Consider the following 18,618-nt stretch of genomic DNA (forward strand, 5'->3'; position numbering starts at 1 on the left):
CCGGAATGCCTGAACGCACAGGAACCAGGGACCCCTCTAAAGATAGCTCTCGGCGTTGTGGAGGCAGACGCGGGGGTGTGAAGGTACGAAAAACGGCCGAAAGACGCGGACGCGACCGCGGTTTGCTATAGGGCTACTGACCACTAGTTGAGCATCTTACACAGTATAGCTTTAACACATTTAGAGCTATAAAACATCTGTGTCCTTTTAGATTAGATCTTTATATTTAGCAACAAGAAAAAAAATCATTTTCTCCATTTTCTAACTTTTTGTGATTTTTCCTAAGCTAGCGCCCCCTACTGTACTTGATCATACTACAGCATTACACAAAAGTACCTAAAGTAGCAGATCTACAAGCTCCAAACATGGCGTGAAGAGACGCGTTTGGAGCACAGATGTTTTCTAGCTCTAAATGTGTTAAATAGCCAACGTGTAAAACATGGATAAAGTGGTCATATGAGTGTAATGCTGTATTAAACATTTTGCTGGGGACCCCCTGGAACCCCCTAAGGACGCCTGGGGGTCCCCGGACCACACATTCAGAACCAATGCTATATAAAGAACCATCAACCACTTTAACCCTTCATCGACCGGTGTCTCCCAGGGCTCTATACTTGGTCTGCTCAGTTTCTCCCTCCACACTACAAAATAGCAATCTACAAGCTCAAAAAGTGGGAAGCACGATGTGTTGTAAGCTTGTAGATCTGCTATTTATGATGAATGTTCACGTATTAAGACATGTCCAACATTGAGACGCAGTGTTTAAATGGTTAATGGTTCAAAGAAGGTTCTTTGAGGAACCATTTGTGCTTGTGAGCTTGTAGATCTGATATGTTCAGAGTCCTGAGGAACTCCAGTCAGTGACGTGGGTTTAAGAGTTTAACATACAAAATAAATATCATTAAAATAATGTTTTATTCATTAAAATCTGTTCCTGATTGCAGGTCTAATAATTTAATTAACAATATAATAATATAATATTAATAATAATATAATAATAGTTTAATTAACCACTTGAACCCTGGTGAACCTATTCAGTATTCACAATTCTAAAACAGCAGATCTTCAAGCTCACAACATGTTGCAATGCAACAAACACGACAGACAGACATTATGTTGTGAGGTTGTAGATTGGCTATTTTCACTACATTGTGGCGACCCTGCCCATGTGAAGACAGATACATTGGGGAGGGGGGGGGGTGTTTTGATGGGGGGAGAGGTGCCTAGTTCAGGTTGGCAGTTTAGGTCAGGCTGGGAGGGGTTAACAAAGGGGAAAGGTGGTTGGATGATGAAGAAGAGCGCGAAGAGGAAAAAGGAAGTGGAGAGACAGCCTAGACAGATCAGAGCAGCCTCTTTGTTATTTTTCAGCACCCTCCCAACCCAGTTCTAGCCTGTATTTAAGGGTCCGCCTCAGTGTGCTGACAGGCCGGTATTCTGACACTAAAACTAACCCTAACTCTAACCCCAACCCTAAACTTAACCTCAGTAACCGTGACGAGTAACTAACCTGCCAACGCTAGTCGGAACAGCGGCCCGTCGGGACACTGAGCGGACCCCGTATATTTATTTATTAGTCAGTGAGTTAGCTGTGAGGGACCACAAATACTACAATATTTAGACAGTTCTGTTTTAATGCATTTATTTTTGGGGAAATGTTCTTCATTTCAATACAACAATGCATTGATAAAAAAATTAAAAAGTACCGTAGTTGTAATTTGTACTTTTTTATACTTGAGTATTTACTTGAGTAAATACTTTGTCCACCACTGGTTGTCAGGACAGAAAAATGTCCAAACATGGAATAAATTCCTTCTCAAGACATTTCCTCACTAATGTGTTTGTAAAGATGTCTAGTAACACATTTCAAAAGGTTGAAACTCCCCTAGGGCAGCGGGAACAGCCACGCCCACTTTTCCTGCTCGTCACAAAGCCTTGTTTTGTGTAAGAATCTATATTTGTGGGAGCGTGTCAAATTAAAAAGTATCTTTATTAGTTTGTTGAATCCTAGGAGACACTGCTCCTCAGGAGTCCAGATCACCTGGAGGTCCTCTGGTTCCTCCACACACACACACACACACACACACACACACACACACACACACACACACACACACACACACACACACACACACACACACACACACACACACACACACACACACACACACACACACACACACACACACACACACACACACACCCCTCTATGGATGTGGTCAGCAACAACACACTTCTCAACACTTTTTATCTGCTGAAGAAGAGCTAAGCCTGTTGCCACTTCACACAGTGATTGAACTGTGTTTTAAATGGTCTCTCCAGGGGTCTTGAGCCCCAGTGTTAGTGTTACTAAACACCTTTAAAATACATTGGTGAAGGTTTTTATAATATCCCCTGAATACAGGGAGGGAGGGGCCAACAGAGTATAAAACAGTGTATAAAATGTCAATGTGACAGACAGAGAGATAGACAGACAGACAGACAGACAGACAGACAGACAGACAGACAGACTGACTCACATCTTGTAAGGAGTTGAGGTTTAATCCAGTGTTCTCCTGAATGATTCACACTGTAGGAAATAGAACAACAATGAATCAATGTCTGACTGTCTAACATACTGTCTCCATTACCTAACATAGTTCTGTTCCTTTTGCTATCTCACAAACACACGCACGCACGCACGCACGCACACACGCACGCACGCACACACAGCTCACAATAAAGATCTGTTCTCCTAGAACACGGTGGGCAGTTTTTATTTACAGAGTTCCATACTGACTTTGATAAAATGAGCCAAGGGACAAAACTTGAAACTCATTCTAAATGTATTTTTAAATGTAATTCATTCATCATTAGTATTATTGATTCATTTCTTTCTTTTATGCATGTTTTCATGTTTACAGCACAGTATGTCATTCAAGCTCTGATATTCATGTCAGACATACTTTAACATGTCTAGAGTCTTGCTGTGCTGTTATCTCATCCTGGACTGAAAATCATTTTTGTGACATTTTTCAACTCTAGAAAATCACAGGATGAACGAGGACTAGTTCATCATTGTGTGGGCTCACTTATAAAAAAGGATGGAATGCTGAGGATTGTTGTGGTGGTCTTGTACATCTAAAGAAGGGATGAAAGATGAGGATTGTTGTGGTGGTCTTGTACATTGGACGTTATGGGTGAAGCCCCCTCCTACCTGGCCAGCCAGTTCAACATTGTAAGGGAAACACTGCACTAACCAAAATGGACACAGTCCAAGTCTACTCACTTCAGAGTCTCCAGTGCAGCAGAGAGCTTCTTCAGACCAGAGCCTCCTAAGTGGCTGAAGTTCAAGTCCAGCTGTTTCAGATGGGAGGGGTTGAAGGTCAGAGCTGAAGCCAGAGAAGAACAGCCTTCCTCTGTGAGCCCACAGCCTGACAACCTGCAGAGAAATCCATATTTAACAAAGTGCTGTTGATGTTCAAGTAGAGATCCACACAGAGAGAAAACACACTATTTATTTACCTCAGGATCTGCAGTCTACACTCTTCACTCTTCAGTAGAGCAGAGAGTTGGTCCAGTTGTGATTCCTGCAGGCAGTTGAAACTGATGTCCAATTCTCTCAAATGGGAAAGATTAGATCTGAGAGCTGAGACCAGGATGTCAAATCCTGTCTGTGTGATGTTACAGCCAGCAAGTCTGTAATTAAAGATTACATATCTGGATTGATTATCAGAGTTTTGGAGGAGGGACCAAAGAGATGGAAAGAACAGACTGGCAGGAATAATGTGAAGTAAATCATGGTCATCTTCCAACAGGAAGCGAACTGACAGGAAACAGGAAGCAGCAAGTTAACAACAGATGATCCAGCAAACTGACTGAGAGAGGACAGACAGACAGACAGACAGACAGACAGACAGACAGACAGACAGACAGACAGACAGACAGACAGACAGCAGGGTATACAGTAGTAGATAGTAATCACATATAGTTATTAATTAGTACATATAATATATAAACCAGTAAGACGCCTAAGGGTGAAAAAGCGACCTCGCCCTAAAGTCGCGCAGGACGTAATTCACACAGGACGTAATTAATTTGTGAGCTTATAGATTGGCCATTTTCACTATATTTAGACAGTTCTGTTTTAATACATTTATTTTGGGGGAAATGTTCACAGCCACGCCCACTTTTCTCTAAATAATGCTAAATAATGTTGGTTAATTAATCTGACCTCAGTATCTCCAGTTCACAATGTGGACTCTTTAATCCAGCAGAGATGAGTTCCATGAATGAATCCTTCACGTTGTTATAACTGAGATCCAATTCTCTTAGAAGTGAAGGATTAGAGCTGAGAGCTGAAGCCACAATTTCATAATCTGGCTTTTTAAGTCGACAGCCAACAAGTCTGTAAATGTAGAATATGTCAAAACAGAGAAAGGACACAAGTTAGATCAAGTACATGTTATAGGAAAATCATGAAAATAAATCAGTCAACCCACAACCCAATCACATGGTGAGGGTTGTATACTGAGCAGCGCCAAAAGCATTTCCACAGTAGTTTGTGTGCGTCTTTAATGGTTATGTTATGTTCATAGGAGTTTTGTCATTCTAGGGTCAAGACCACTTGACCTTTGGTGTTGTCAATGTTTTGAGGGCACAAAGGTCAAATGCCAGGACAGGAAGGTCATCAAATAAAACAATGATTTAAAGTCCACAGAAAAAATTAATTTAACTCTTATTGCTATTAACGAGTATATTTAATTAAGTGAATTGATGCGCGCGCAGACACACAGTCAGACACACACGCAGTCAGACACACACACACACGCAGTCAGACACACACGCAGTCAGACACACACACACGCACGCACGCACGCACGCACGCTCTCACACACACACACACACACACACACACACACACACACACACACACACACACACACACACACACACACACACACACACACACACACACACACACACACACACACACACACACACACACACACACACACACAGGGACGTGCTGGCCATTGGGAAAAGCGGGACAACTCCCAAACGGCCGTTTCATTCCCGGCCGGTCCAGGCCGGCCATTAGGAAAAAATAAATAAAAATGTCTGCCTTTTTTCCATTTTGGGCGCTGGGCAAACAACAAAGTAAATCGTAACTGTCGGGCAGAATCCTCATATCTCCAAGTTTCAAATTTGTACATTTTTTCGCAATTAAAGCCCTGCTTCATCATACAAGGCTGTCGCACAAAAGTAGTGAAAACAGCCGATCTACAAGCACACAACGCCTCGCGGTGCGAGGCGTTGTGTGCTTGTAGATCGGCTGTTTTCACTAGTTTAAATCATCTATCTATAAATGCGAGAAGTCTCTGCGTGTCTGTCTGTGTGTATGTAATCCGCGTATCTCGAGAACCGTTCGTCCCACCGGCTTCAGATTCGGCACGCGCGTTCCCCGCCGCGGCACGGAGTGCAGTGCCGGGTCTCGACCCGACCCGATGTGCGGTTTTCCCGAACCGGCGCGAAACGTTCGGAATCTCCTTATTTGATTGTTGGTTTATTTGGTTGATTGTTGACATCAGGCTGTTCCGGAGGAAATCGGCGAAAGCTCTGACTCATTGTGACATCACTTCATAAAAGGCTCTGACATCACGTACGCCACATGAGTCAACAAAAAATCTCTGTGAGTGTGTATGTATGTATGTAATCCGCGTATCTCGAGAACCGTTCGTCCCACGGGCACGCGCGTTCTCCATATATGGGCATAAAATGAATGCCCCCATATATGGGCATAAAATGGATTGCAGACAGACAGATACAGATATCTCCATATATGGACATAAATGGACAGAGGCAAACAGATGGTCAAAGATCTCCATATATGGGCATAAAATGGACGCAGACAGACAGATACAGATATCTCCATATATGGGCATAAATGGACACAGGCAAACAGATGTTCAAAACGGGTCCTATGACAACAGGTATAATGAGGTTTGCATTAAAGGGGGAACCGGCACTGTGTCTGCAACACAGTTGGAGGCACAGACAGATACTCCATATATGGGCATAAAATGGACGCAGATAGACAGATATCTCCATATATGGGCATAAAATGGACCCAGAACTATAACTGCAGTGATCTCCATATATGGACAAATAATGGACAGCGACATACAGACAGACAGATACAGATAACTCCATATATGGGCATAAATGGACACAGGCAGACAGATGGTCAAAACGGGTCCTATGAAAACAGGTATAATGGGGTTTGCATTAAAGGGCGGGGCATTCATTCCCTATTTACATTGTTCCGAGTTGGCCAGGTCGCCGACTAGACGCTGGGCCGCCCGAAGGGCGGCCCAGCTTCTAGTTTTTAAAATGATAAATACACAACAAACGGTTTTGGACATACAAGGTTTCCACCCGACAACGACAAAATATAACTCATGTAATTGGCTCACTGGCTTGTCACAAATCTTTGAGTAGCAGCAGCGCTATAGAGAGAGAGAGAGAGATCTCTCTCTATAGCGCAATGAGGTAACCTGACTGCACCAGATGGTGGCAGTAGTGCGTACCGCCCTACTTTACCATCTGAGATCTCTCGGGAAGAGTTGATATCACTCGTAAAGTCCCAGGCCGGACGAATCAGCGGCAGCTACGGGCGGGCTCTGAGCGGCTCTGAGCCAATAGAGTCTGACTGCAGACCACGTGGAAACCCAGGAGGCGGATTCTGGGTGTAACGTCATGCAGACAGGCCAATATGAGTGGTTTGGAGTTGGCACTCCCAGACTGTGATAGAGAGACGGCCCCATCCAATCACCTGCTATAGAATTTGAAAAAATGGCCCGCCCCTTACATCGGGTCTGCCCGAGCGATCCCAGATGATGGTAAGCAGAGTGGTATGCAGCCAGGCGCATACAGGTTAGCAATGAGGGCCTCTCCAACTCTTTTTCCCGGGCTGAATCAGGGGCCCAGCATGTCCCAGCACACACACACACACACACACACACACACACACACACACACACACACACACACACACACACACACACACACACACACACACACACACACACACACACACTTAGCCAAGGATCCTTTATTTGCACAATACCTGATTATTATTGGATATTTTAAACTAACCATCATTTCTACTTATAGTGTAGGTGTGACGGTAGATTGATTCTCTTCTAATAGGTTTTCTATTCACATGACAACTAACCGAGCCTTTCTGGTGTTCCTCACAGCTGGGATAAGTCTGGATGTCGCCCAGTCTGTTGTTGCTCTGTATTTGTGCAGGTCCAACTCATCCAGAACCTCCTCTGACGTCAGCAGCATGTGGGCCAGAGCTGAACACTGGGAGTGAGACAGTAGGGTCTTTGGACTGTCCCCTGACTCCAGGTACTGTTGGATCTCCTGATGCAGTGAGTGGTCGTTCATCTCCATCAAACAGTGGAGGATGTTGATACATCTGTCAGGAGAGAACCTTTGATCATTCATCTTCTTCAGGTTGTCGATGACTCTCTGGATGCTCTCTGGACTATGGTCTGTCTGATCCAGCAGGCCTCCCAATAGACTCTGGTTGGACTGCAGTGAGAGGCCATGAAGGAAGCGGAGAAAGAGGTCCAGGTGGCCATTCTTACTCTTCGAGGACTTTTCAAAGGCTCTCTTCAGGAAGTCATCCAAGGAACTGACATCAACTCCCAGGAATGTCTTCAGTACCTTCATGTTCCTCTGTGTGTAACAGTGGAACAGGTAGACTGCAGCCAGAAACTCCTGGATGCTCAGATGAACAAAGCTGTAGACCTTTCTCTCAGATTGAACAGTTTCTTCTTTGAAGATCTCTGTGCACACTCCTGAGTACAACGAGGCGTCTTTCACATCAAGGCCACACTCTTCCAGGTCTTCTTGGTAGAACATCATGCTACCTTTCTCCAGATGTTCAAATGCCAGCCTGCCCAGCTTCAGAAGAACCTCCCTGTCTTTCTCCATGAGCTGCTGTTGATTCACATCATGACTCTCATGATACTTCTTCCACTTCCTCTTGGTCTGAACCCACAGGAAGTGGCTGTACATTGCAGTCTGGGTCTTGGGCAGCTTTTCGGTCTCATCTGTCTTCAACATGTCCTCCAGAACGGTAGCAGTGATCCAACAGAAGACTGGGATGTGACACATGATGTGGAGGCTCTTTGATGTCTTCATGTGTGAGATGATTTTGCTGGCCAGCTTCTCATCGCTGAATCTCTTCCTGAAGAACTCCTCCTTCTGGGGGTCTGTGAACCCTCGTACCTCTGTCACCAAGTCAACATATGCAGGAGGGATCTGATTGGCTGCTGCAGGTCTGGTAGTTATCCAGAGGAGGGCTGAGGGGAGCAGATTCCCCTTGATGAGGTTTGTCAACAGCAAGTCCACTGATGATGTCACTGTGGCATCAGAGACGATGTCATTGTTGTTGAAGACATCAGAATCAATGTCAATGGTCTTGAATTTCAGCCGAAATCTGCTTTCATCCAGACCATCAAAGATGAAGCCAACCTTCCAGACAGCGAGCTGCTCTGCTGTGATCTTCTTTAATTCTGGGTGGAAACGATGAATCAGTGAGAGAAGACTGTGCTGCTCATCTCTGACCAGGTTCAGCTCCCGGAATGAGAAGGGAACCAGGAGAATGACATCTTGATTTTCCAAACCCCTTGCCCAGTCCAGAGTGAACTTACGCACAGAGAAGGTTTTTCCAATGCCAGCGATGCCCTTGGTCAGAACTCTTCTGTTGGGTTTATCTCTGCCAAGGAGGAGGGGCTTAAAGATGTCACAGCATTTGATTGGTTGGTCATGGAGGGTCTTCTTGGAAGCTGTCTCTAGCTGCCAGACCTCATGTTGGTTATTAACCCCTTCACTCTCTCCCGCTGAGAGGTAGAGCTCTGTGTAGATGCTACTGAGGGAGGGCACTTCGGTGACGTATGTCACACGATCAAGACGGTTCAAACCGACCTTATAAACCTTTAAATACTCCAGCGGACTGACACCTGCTATGAGAAGAGAATGAAGACATGTTTAACATGTTAAAGTTAATTTATAACTTTACATCGAATATACAATAGGCCTACCATTAAAACTATTTCTTATACCCGCCAAAGAATCTACAATTCGTAAAAAAATAGGGGGGGGAAAAGATAAATATATATATATCATATATATATCGTATATGTTAACTCATACAGTGCCATCCGGCCACAAGGGGTGCTAGAGTGCCAGAAATTTCTCCATTGACCTTCTTTATAGCTTTCGTCGACCCTCTCCCAACTGGCTTGTGTTTTCACTCCGGTCAATCCTATGGGTGTCCAGAGGAGGAAGCTAGCTGACACGTAGCCAAAATGCTAACCCATTTAGAAGCCCGATCTAAAGCTATTTCAGCCGCAAAAAACTTTCTCTTTGGGTCTGGGGACACAATCCGGAGAAAATCCTGTCTAAAGATGTGATTTATTATTGGAGTGGGCGGCGCGATTCGGCCGTTAGCGCGAATACGGCCCGTGGATGGCCGAGTCTAAGTCCCGGCCAAGGATGGACGTCTAGACCGGGGCTTCGTTGAGGCCTCCGATAAAATAATTCATTTTATTAAATATCCCGGACATGTTCGGGATAGGCACCCTGGAATACGTCGCGCCGCCTACAATGAACATTTGGTGAACATTGGGGGGGGTCTAAACTTTATTTTAAACCATTTTCAATGGAATAAATCGTCGGAGCATCTAGCGTCTCTCGTTGGTGAGCGCTGGGCGAGCCGGGACCACCCACGTTGCTCCAAGCAGCTCGGGGTAAGTAAAATAGCAAATAAAAAATTGTTTTTGATCCCGAATATCCCGAACTAGTTCGGGATAGGCACTAAAAGGGTTAATCATCAGCATTTGGACATTGATTTAGGAACACAATGTGGACATTTAGTCTGATGATATTTTCTGCTATTTAAAGATTTCAGTAATCAATATGAAATGATAATTTGTGTAAAATGTGTCCAGTCTTACTTTGTTCACTTGTGGTTTGACTGGATGTCTTCTGTTCAGGTGTGGTTCTGAGTCTCTCTCTGTGGAGAAGAACACAATATAATAGATAATAGATAGTTTAGTAACTTATTATTTAATTAACCACTTAAAACCTATGTACTTTGTCCTTCAATGAATAGCGCCGATACAAGCTCAGGAAGTGCTGTGATGCCAATCATGCCATGTGTTGTGAGCTTGTAGATCTGCTCTTTATTTCCATTCCAACATCAAACAAGAAGCAGAGTGTGCAAAGTGCCTTACAGACCAGGCCTTACAGACCAGGCCTTACAGACAAGGTGAATGGAGGACATTGGAGGTAGTGGTTTCCCTCTACTGGATGTAAATAAAAATGTTACTGGGGGTGAGATCTGATTTATTTAACCACATCTGGTTGAACGTTCAGACAAAATAGCAGATCTACAAGCTCATGACATGTAGATGTAGCAGGGACCTCCCACAGTATATTGTAAGAATATGTGGAGAATAACCTTTTCCCTAGATTTCATAGATAGCTTCATAGAGTTGTTTGGCATACATTATCATGTTTATTAATATGTTGGATTCATGTTAATGTTTTCAGACAGTGAACCTTTTTACTGTCATTGGCTCTGCTCTTTTTCCCTCTCACACCTACTCTCAGAAAATAGCAGATCTTCAAGCTCACGTTCCCCATCACACAAATAATTGGCAGACCCCTGTAGTAACTCTGAGGACCCCTTAGGGGTCCCGGACCCCCTGTTGAAGACCCCTGCTCTAAATACTTCATTGACCAGGATTCCTAGCTATACATCTCACCTCCATTCCCCCTCTAAAAGGCCAAATACATATCATTTAGGGGGTCCTCAACAAGTACATATCATTTAGGGGGTCCTCACCAAATAGATATCATTTAGGGGGTCCTAAAGGCCAAATACATATCATATAGGGCATACATGGTCAACTGGCAGCCCACCTTCACTTAATGCGGCCCACAGATTAATATTGGAATACTGATATATTGTTTTCAGCTGTCACAATTCCAAACATGCAAATATGACCCGCTTTAATTACTTCAGTTAACAAAAGAACATATAAATGCTTTTGAAATTACAATTTTACTTTTCAGGATTAAAGAAATAAAATAAAAAATAGCAAAAATAGCAGATCTACAAGCTCATAAAGCGCTGCACTGCAAAGCGTTTTGAGCTTGTAGATCAGCAAATTTTGTTAACGTTCACTGTATATGCATTGTGGCCCTCTGGACTGAGTGTGGGAATATAGTGGCCCTCTCCATCATCAAAGTTGCCCAACCCTGATTTTTAGGTGGTCCAAAAGGCCAAATACATCTAATTTAGGGGGTCCAAAAGGCCAGATACATATCATTTAGGGGGTTCAAAAGGCCAAATACATATCATTTAGGGGTCCTCGCCAATTCAATTTTATTAAAGTGCCAAGTTTTCTCAATAGAGCAGAGAGCCCATCTTGTCCCACCCTGACCAAGCAGTGGCAAAGCTCTTATAAGAGAGAGATGCTGTTCATTGACATACTGTGTGTCACTCTTCATGGACAGAAGGCTGGGTGTTGGAGACTCTGCTCTGGGGTGAACACTAATTCTGGAATGAGAAAAAAAAACATCAATTATCATGTGAATGAAGAAGTCTGTTTATTGAAGCAATGTGAGAGCTCCACCAACCAGATTAATCAACGTTACCGGATCTTACGCTGTAGCATTGTGGGTAGTGAGGTTTTTTCAGTCTAACAGCTCATCTGCACTGCCCACGATGCGGCGCAAGCGATGCGGCGCGAGCGATGCGACGCGATGCGACGCGACACGAGCGATGAAATCTCATTAAAATACATTTGCTTCAATGAGGACATCCTGACCTACCGCGAGCGACGTCGCGGCATGATGCGACGTCGTCCACCCCTCCTTTTTTGCTTGCAGAGTCTCTATTTGAGCAAGGTTTCGCTGCGATGTCCATAGAGGTAAATGGCCATATCCCACCCCCAAAAAAACGTTTTATTAGTATTTATTTATTTGATTGGTTTCGGCTACGTCGCAACGCAATGGCCGACGCTCCATATGCGGACAGTTTTTCACGGGGAAGTGCGGATGAGGTGTTAATGTTCTTATATCACCGTAGACTAGAGGTAATAGTTTTTCATAGTCGTAATGTTCTGACAGACCATAGTCCTGACAGACCTGGACTATGCGGACAACATCGGCCTGCTCTCCAACAACGTGGAACAAGCACAGGAGATCCTGAACAGAGTGGAGTCACAGTGTGCCAAGGTTGGACAATAAAACTGAGGTGATCACCTAACATGCTATCAGAACATCCATCACAACAACAGGAGGCACTGATCTGAAGTAAGTCAAGGACTTCAAGTACCTGCAGGCTCATGGGTCAACTCAACCCAGCAAGATCTTAAAGTGAGGAAGTAATAGTCTAGTAGGAAAGGGGGGTCCACGCGCATTATGACGCATAGGGTGGATTTTTCTTCGCCAACAGTTTTTTCTTAATCCTTAAATGGTATATTTTAAGATTCTGCCAGGTGCCAAGCTGAAATATCGTCCCAAGGGGTTCATTTTTAATGATTTATTGCACCTACCCCATTCACTTACTATACAGGAAAAAAGACCCCCCTAAAAAATCTACTTTAAGTAGCATGTGAGGGGTCTAACTAGGGGTTTTTCATGATTTGGAATCCATTGCAAGGGTTAGGGTTAGAAATTGGGCTAAAAATGGACGCCACAAAACTGAAAAGTGTGGAATCGATTGTGTGGATTAACATACTGTGTGTGTGGAGGTCCAGGTTCACTGAAGACAGGAGGATTTCCCATAGACCAGTCACTCTTCACAGACACACAGCTGGGTGTTGGAGACTCTGCTCTGGGTTGAACACTTCTGGAATCATAATAAATGTTTATACGGTTATCATGTGAATGAAAATGTCAGTTTATTAGTTTAGTATAACAGAGTGAAATGTCTTTGGACGTTGAAGCAACAAAACATGCAGACAGTCAGTCTGTATAGTGCAGCTTCACCACTGAACAGCACATAGTGATTTGTAGCACTTCATTCACAAACTGTACACAGTCATTTATAATCTATAGTAATTTATAATCGATGGTAATTTATAAACTAACTATTAATTTACCGAATGTCTGTCTGTCCGTCTGCCGTCTGTCCACATGCTGACATCACTGATTGCGACCGAAGGTTGCAGTATACCATGAGAAATGTTGCAGCTTGTCTCCGTCTGTCTGTCTGCCTGTTCAGTCAGTCCGTACACATTTTTACAGTCTATTGGTTCCCTTGTCACTGTGACATCACTCTGACATCATGCTCTGATGTCACTGTGATGTCAGGGGAACCACTCTTAACATAATGGGTTTTGCTTCTCTGACCTCATGCTCTGGCTTGATGTCCCTTCTATGCCCATATTTGGTAATGCCCATGACATGTTCTGCCAATCTCAACAGATAAGATTGGGTATACATCACTGGCCAGATAGCCAAGAATTGACGCGACCTAGGAGGCGTCTTAATAGTACTAAACAGTGTCTCCACCACGGTAACAGCGCCGCATGCTGAAACAATGCCCAAATAATGTCTGTCTGACATGATGAAACAAGTGACCACATTTGGAGATGACTGACATCACTACAGTGCCCAAATTTGGAGATGACATCACGGACTGGCCTGGACACGGAACACCATAATGGGCATAAAAGAGCCAGACAGACAGAGATAAGAGATCTCCATAATACTGTATGTGCATGAAAGGGACACAGACAGACAGACAGACAGACGGATACAACGGGTATTATTGCACAACTGGATGTCAATGGTGGTTATTCGGCCCAACGGGCACCGGTCTGGGTTCTCCAACATTACTTCTGAGACTCCTCATCCCTCATATACTGCACACCCCCGGGCACAGGACTAGTCAATAGTTATGTATAATCTATAGTCATTTATAATCTATAGATAAACATTGGACAGAGTGGACACACCGTTATATACTCTGAAGAACCGTGTCGCTTGAGTGTCCTTCCGTAACCTCTGTGATGTCAGTGTGATGTCAGCGAGTTGTGACATCACTTTCTGTACAGGGCGGCTACACGAAATGTGGATAACACTATATATGGAGATAGTCCAGTCCATCATGTCATATGGGACTACCGTCATAGAAAGTAGCCATTGTTAGGCCGGAGTCAATGGCTGATACGGGCGGCTGGACTTAGATCACCTATGAAAGGATGTCCATGAAAGAATGTCCATCCACCTGGAGAAAAGAAAATGTAACAAGGAGGTGGCAACGGGGCGGCCAGATAAAGTTATTAGGCCTGGATCCAACTTTAAGTCGATGTATCAAACCGGTACTCGAAACGTACTTAGAATTTAACATATTTTCTAAAGTAAATATGGGGGCGGCTGTGTTAAGAACGTTTCGTTGTCAAGCTCAACGTTAGGCATTTGGACCTATACATGGAGAAATGGAGCGAATCTGTTTGGCCTAAACATGGAGATGTGGATAACACTATATATGGAGATAGTCTAGTCCAATATGTCATATGGGACTACCGTCATAGACAGTAGCCATTGTTAATCCGGAGTCAATGGCTGACTGTCTGTACAGGAAGTGATGTCACATGACATGACACTTTTTATGCCCATATATGAGTCCTAACATGGAGATGTGGATAACACTATATATGGAGATAGTCTAGTCCAATATGTCATATGGAACTACCGTCATAGACAGTAGCCATTGTTAGGTCGGAGTCAATGGCTGTCTGTCTGACTGTCTGTACAGGAAGTGATGTCACATGACATACTTTTTATGCCTTCTGTACCACATCTCCATGTTTAGGCAAACTCCACACAGAAAGGCCTTATCGCCAACCCAACCTAGGGTGTGAGCGATAGGGCCTTTCTGTGTGGAGTTTGCATGTTCTCCCCGTGTCTCCTAGGGTTGATACCCTCACAAAAACATGAACAAACTCCCCCCAGAATGACAACAACTAGAATCGTCAGAGAAACGCTGTGGTTGGCCAGATGGTCAAGAATTGGCGCGTCGCATGTCACCATGAGGTCGCATTCCACCCTCAGGTGTCTTACTAGTTATACCATGTCTGACTATGTAGTAACTTGCACACGTAACCTAGCATAATATTGTATAGGAAGATTCACATCACATTCACATACTGTGTGTGTGGAGGTCCAGGTTCACTGAAGACAGGAGGATTTCCCATAGACCAGTCACTCTTCACAGACATACAGCTGGGTGTTGGAGACTCTGCTCTGTGGTCAACACTTCTGGAATCATAATAAATGTTTATACGGTTATCATGTGAATAAAAAGGTTAGTTTGTTCAAGATTCTTTATAGTTGCATAACATTATGAAAGCAGGGCTCATCTCCATGCTGGCTTGTGGTGGACATTTCTTTCAAAATTAATTTTTTGCCACCAACATACAAAATGATTGGACAATAATATCACCAGTTTTTTCTTAATCCTTAAAGGGTATATTTTAAGAATCTGCCAGGTGCCAAGCTGAAATATCGTCCCAAGGGGTTCATTTTTAATGATTTATTTATTTATTTGATTGGTTTCGGCTACGTCGCAACGCAATGGCCGACGCTCCATATGTGGACAGTATTTCATGGGGCAGTGCGGATGAGGTGTTAATGTTCTTATATCACCATAGACTAGAGGTAATAGTTGTTCATAGTCTTAATGTTCTGACATAGCCTGCTTCCAGACCCAGGCAGGCTGAGGAAGGCACACACACACGCACGCGCGCGCTGATTTCACCAAGCTGTTAATGTTTTTTCACATTCACATACTGTGTGTGTGGAGGTCCAGGTTCACTGAAGACAGGAGGATGACCCATAGACCAGTCACTCTTCATAGACACACAGCTGGGTGTTGGAGACTCTGCTCTGTGGTCAACACTTCTGGAATCATAATAAATGTTTATACGGTTATCATATGAATGAAAAGGTTAGTTTGTTCAAGATTCTTTATTGTTGCATCACATTATGAAAGCAGGGCTCATCGCCATGCTGGCTTGTGGTGGACATTTCTTTCAAAATTCCATGTTTGCCACCGACATTCAAAATGATTGGACAATAATATTACCAGAAACACATAGAGAGCTAGCCCTGAATGACCATTAACAGGTCTGTGACTCTGAAGACGGTACAAATGGAAAACCTGACATGGTTACAGTCAATGAAATAGATCAGAAAACAGAGCTTTTAGTTCTGTTATTTTCTACAAAGAAAATGCACAAATCTTAAGTTAGGGGGGTTCCTGGTAAAACATCTTTTCCTGAACAGAGTGGAGTCAGAGTGTGCCAAGGTTGGCCAAGAAAACTTATGTGATCACCTTTAACATGCTATCAGAACATCCATCACAACAACAGGAGGCACTGCTCTGAAGGAAGTCAAGGACTTCAATATCTGCAGGCTCATGGGTCAACTCAATCCAGTAAGATCTTAAAGTGAGGAAGTAATAGTCTAGTAGGAAAGGGGGTCCACGTGCATAGGGTGGATTTTTCTTTGCCACCAGTTTTTTCTTAATCCTTAAAGGGTATATTTTAAGATTCTGCCAGGTGCCAAGCTGAAATATCGTCCCAAGGGGTTCATTTTTAATGATTTATTGCACCTACCCATTCACTTACTATACAGGAAAAAAGACCCCCCTAAGAAATCTACTTTAAGTAGCATGTGAGGGGTCTAACTAGGGGTTCTTCATGATTTGGAATCCATTGCAAGGGTTAGGGTGAGAAATTGGGCTAAAAATCGACGCAACAAAACTGAAAAGTGTTGTGGAATCGATTTTGTGGATTAACATACTGTGTGTGTGGAGGTCCAGGTTCACTGAAGACAGGAGGATGTCCCATAGACCAGTCACTCTTCATAGACACACAGCTGGGTGTTGGAGACTCTGCTCTGGGTTGAACACTTCTGGAATCATAATAAATGTTTATACGGTTATCATGTGAATGAAAATGTCAGTTTATTGGTTTAGTATAACAGAGTGAAAGGTCTTTGGACGTTGAAGCAACAAAACATGCAGACAGTCAGTCTGTATAGTGCAGCTTCACTACTGAACAGCACATAGTGATTTGTAGCACTTCATTCACAAACTGTACACAGTCATTTATAATCTATAGTAATTTATAATCGGCCCGCAGATTAATATCGGAATACTGATATATTGTTTTCAGCTGTTACAATTCCAAACATGCAAACATGACCCACTTTAATTACTTCAGTTAACAGAAGAACATAAATGCTTTTGAAATTAAATAACAATTTAACTTTTCAGGATAAAAAAAAAAGAAGAGGAAAAAAAAAGAAAAACTAGCAGATCTACAAGCTCATAAAGCGCCGCACTGCAAAGCGTTTGAGCTTGTAGAACAGCTCATTTTGTTAACTTTCACTGTATATGCATTGTGGCCCTCTGGACTGAGTCAAAAGTCATCAAAGTTGCCCAACCCTGATTTTTAGGGGGGTCCAAAAGTCCAAATACATATTGTAGCTGTCACAGGTTCAATGAATAGGGTCCACGCCTCATACAGATGTCTTTCAGGTTTTTTAATGTCACAAAACTCCTCCAATCTCCTCCAACAGACATAGACACCATGACACCGTGAAAACTATAAAGAAATTAAACATACAGTACATTTGAGTCCATAATCATTGTGAAGCAGTCCTCAGCCCACACAGGTGCATTAATTATCAGCAGTCTCTCAACAAAGTTTACATTGTACAATAATACAGAAACCAACGCATCACAGAACAATTAAGACACAAATTAAACCATTTACCGTGTGCGCCTTTGAACCATGTGCAGAATCTGTAGCAATATTAATATTTCTCTCTCTCTTTCTCTGTTTCTCTCTGGTGTTTTCTGCGTGGCTTCTCTCTGTAACTCTGCTTTGATCTGATCTGACAGGCTTCACTCTGACCAGGTGTAACTCTGTGCGCTAATTACCGTACACTCTCTAGATCACAGGCACATCAGTTTTTACCTTAGATCCATGTATTATATAAACCTTTTAACATTCATTTGTCGTTTTTAATACCAATTATTTATCATGAAATTACCTTTTTTAATCCCATTGTGCACATGAATTATAAACCAAACCAAACACATATTTATATTAATTAAGTCACTGTCTTGACCTCTGGGACAGTTACACTCCCACCAAATTACTGTAATTTAGGATGAACTTGTGTAATAAATTCAGTAATTTCTCAACCAGTCTTTAACTCTTGACTCAAAACCTTTGACCTTCAGGTAAGATGAAATACACTTTTTTCAACCTCTGGTAACACCAACATAAACACATTGTTTCACATTATACCCATTTCTTTTCACTCATCAATAGGAACTCAAGTAAATATTTACAGATTAGTTCAATCAGACCTCATATTAGTGAAAAGAACCTTTAGCCAATACCCCTTTGGCACTTTTCTAGGAAGGGGAATAGGACCTCTAGGGGGTCGAACACAGAGGTAGTGAGTATACTGCTCTGTGTTGGTTTTCCATCCAAGGTGACCTTTAAGGAGAATGTGTCCTTGTACACA

General features: G+C 43.1%; 1 protein-coding gene across 1 annotated transcript in view; it reads right to left on the reverse strand.

Moving 5' to 3' along the window:
• Nucleotides 1–18,618, reverse strand: part of LOC308308753 (NACHT, LRR and PYD domains-containing protein 3-like) — a gene marked incomplete at its 3' end in the record, with an annotated part of 216,176 nt that overhangs the window by 172,997 nt on the left and 24,561 nt on the right. The window contains exons 7-17 of the mRNA XM_080754207.1: nt 16,879–16,989; nt 15,865–15,975; nt 11,555–11,614; nt 10,011–10,069; nt 9,013–9,017; nt 7,214–8,913; nt 4,211–4,384; nt 3,793–3,802; nt 3,502–3,623; nt 3,266–3,418; nt 2,517–2,566 (exon numbers count right to left, since the gene is read on the reverse strand). Of these exons, the coding sequence (XP_080610333.1) occupies nt 2,517–2,566; nt 3,266–3,418; nt 3,502–3,623; nt 3,793–3,802; nt 4,211–4,384; nt 7,214–8,913; nt 9,013–9,017; nt 10,011–10,069; nt 11,555–11,614; nt 15,865–15,975; nt 16,879–16,989 (2,555 nt within the window). The remainder of the gene's footprint in view (nt 1–2,516; nt 2,567–3,265; nt 3,419–3,501; nt 3,624–3,792; nt 3,803–4,210; nt 4,385–7,213; nt 8,914–9,012; nt 9,018–10,010; nt 10,070–11,554; nt 11,615–15,864; nt 15,976–16,878; nt 16,990–18,618) is intronic.

This window comes from Nannobrachium achirus (assembly GCF_963921795.1).
Source record: "Nannobrachium achirus genome assembly, chromosome: 23".
Taxonomy (NCBI): Eukaryota; Metazoa; Chordata; class Actinopteri; order Myctophiformes; family Myctophidae; genus Nannobrachium; species Nannobrachium achirus.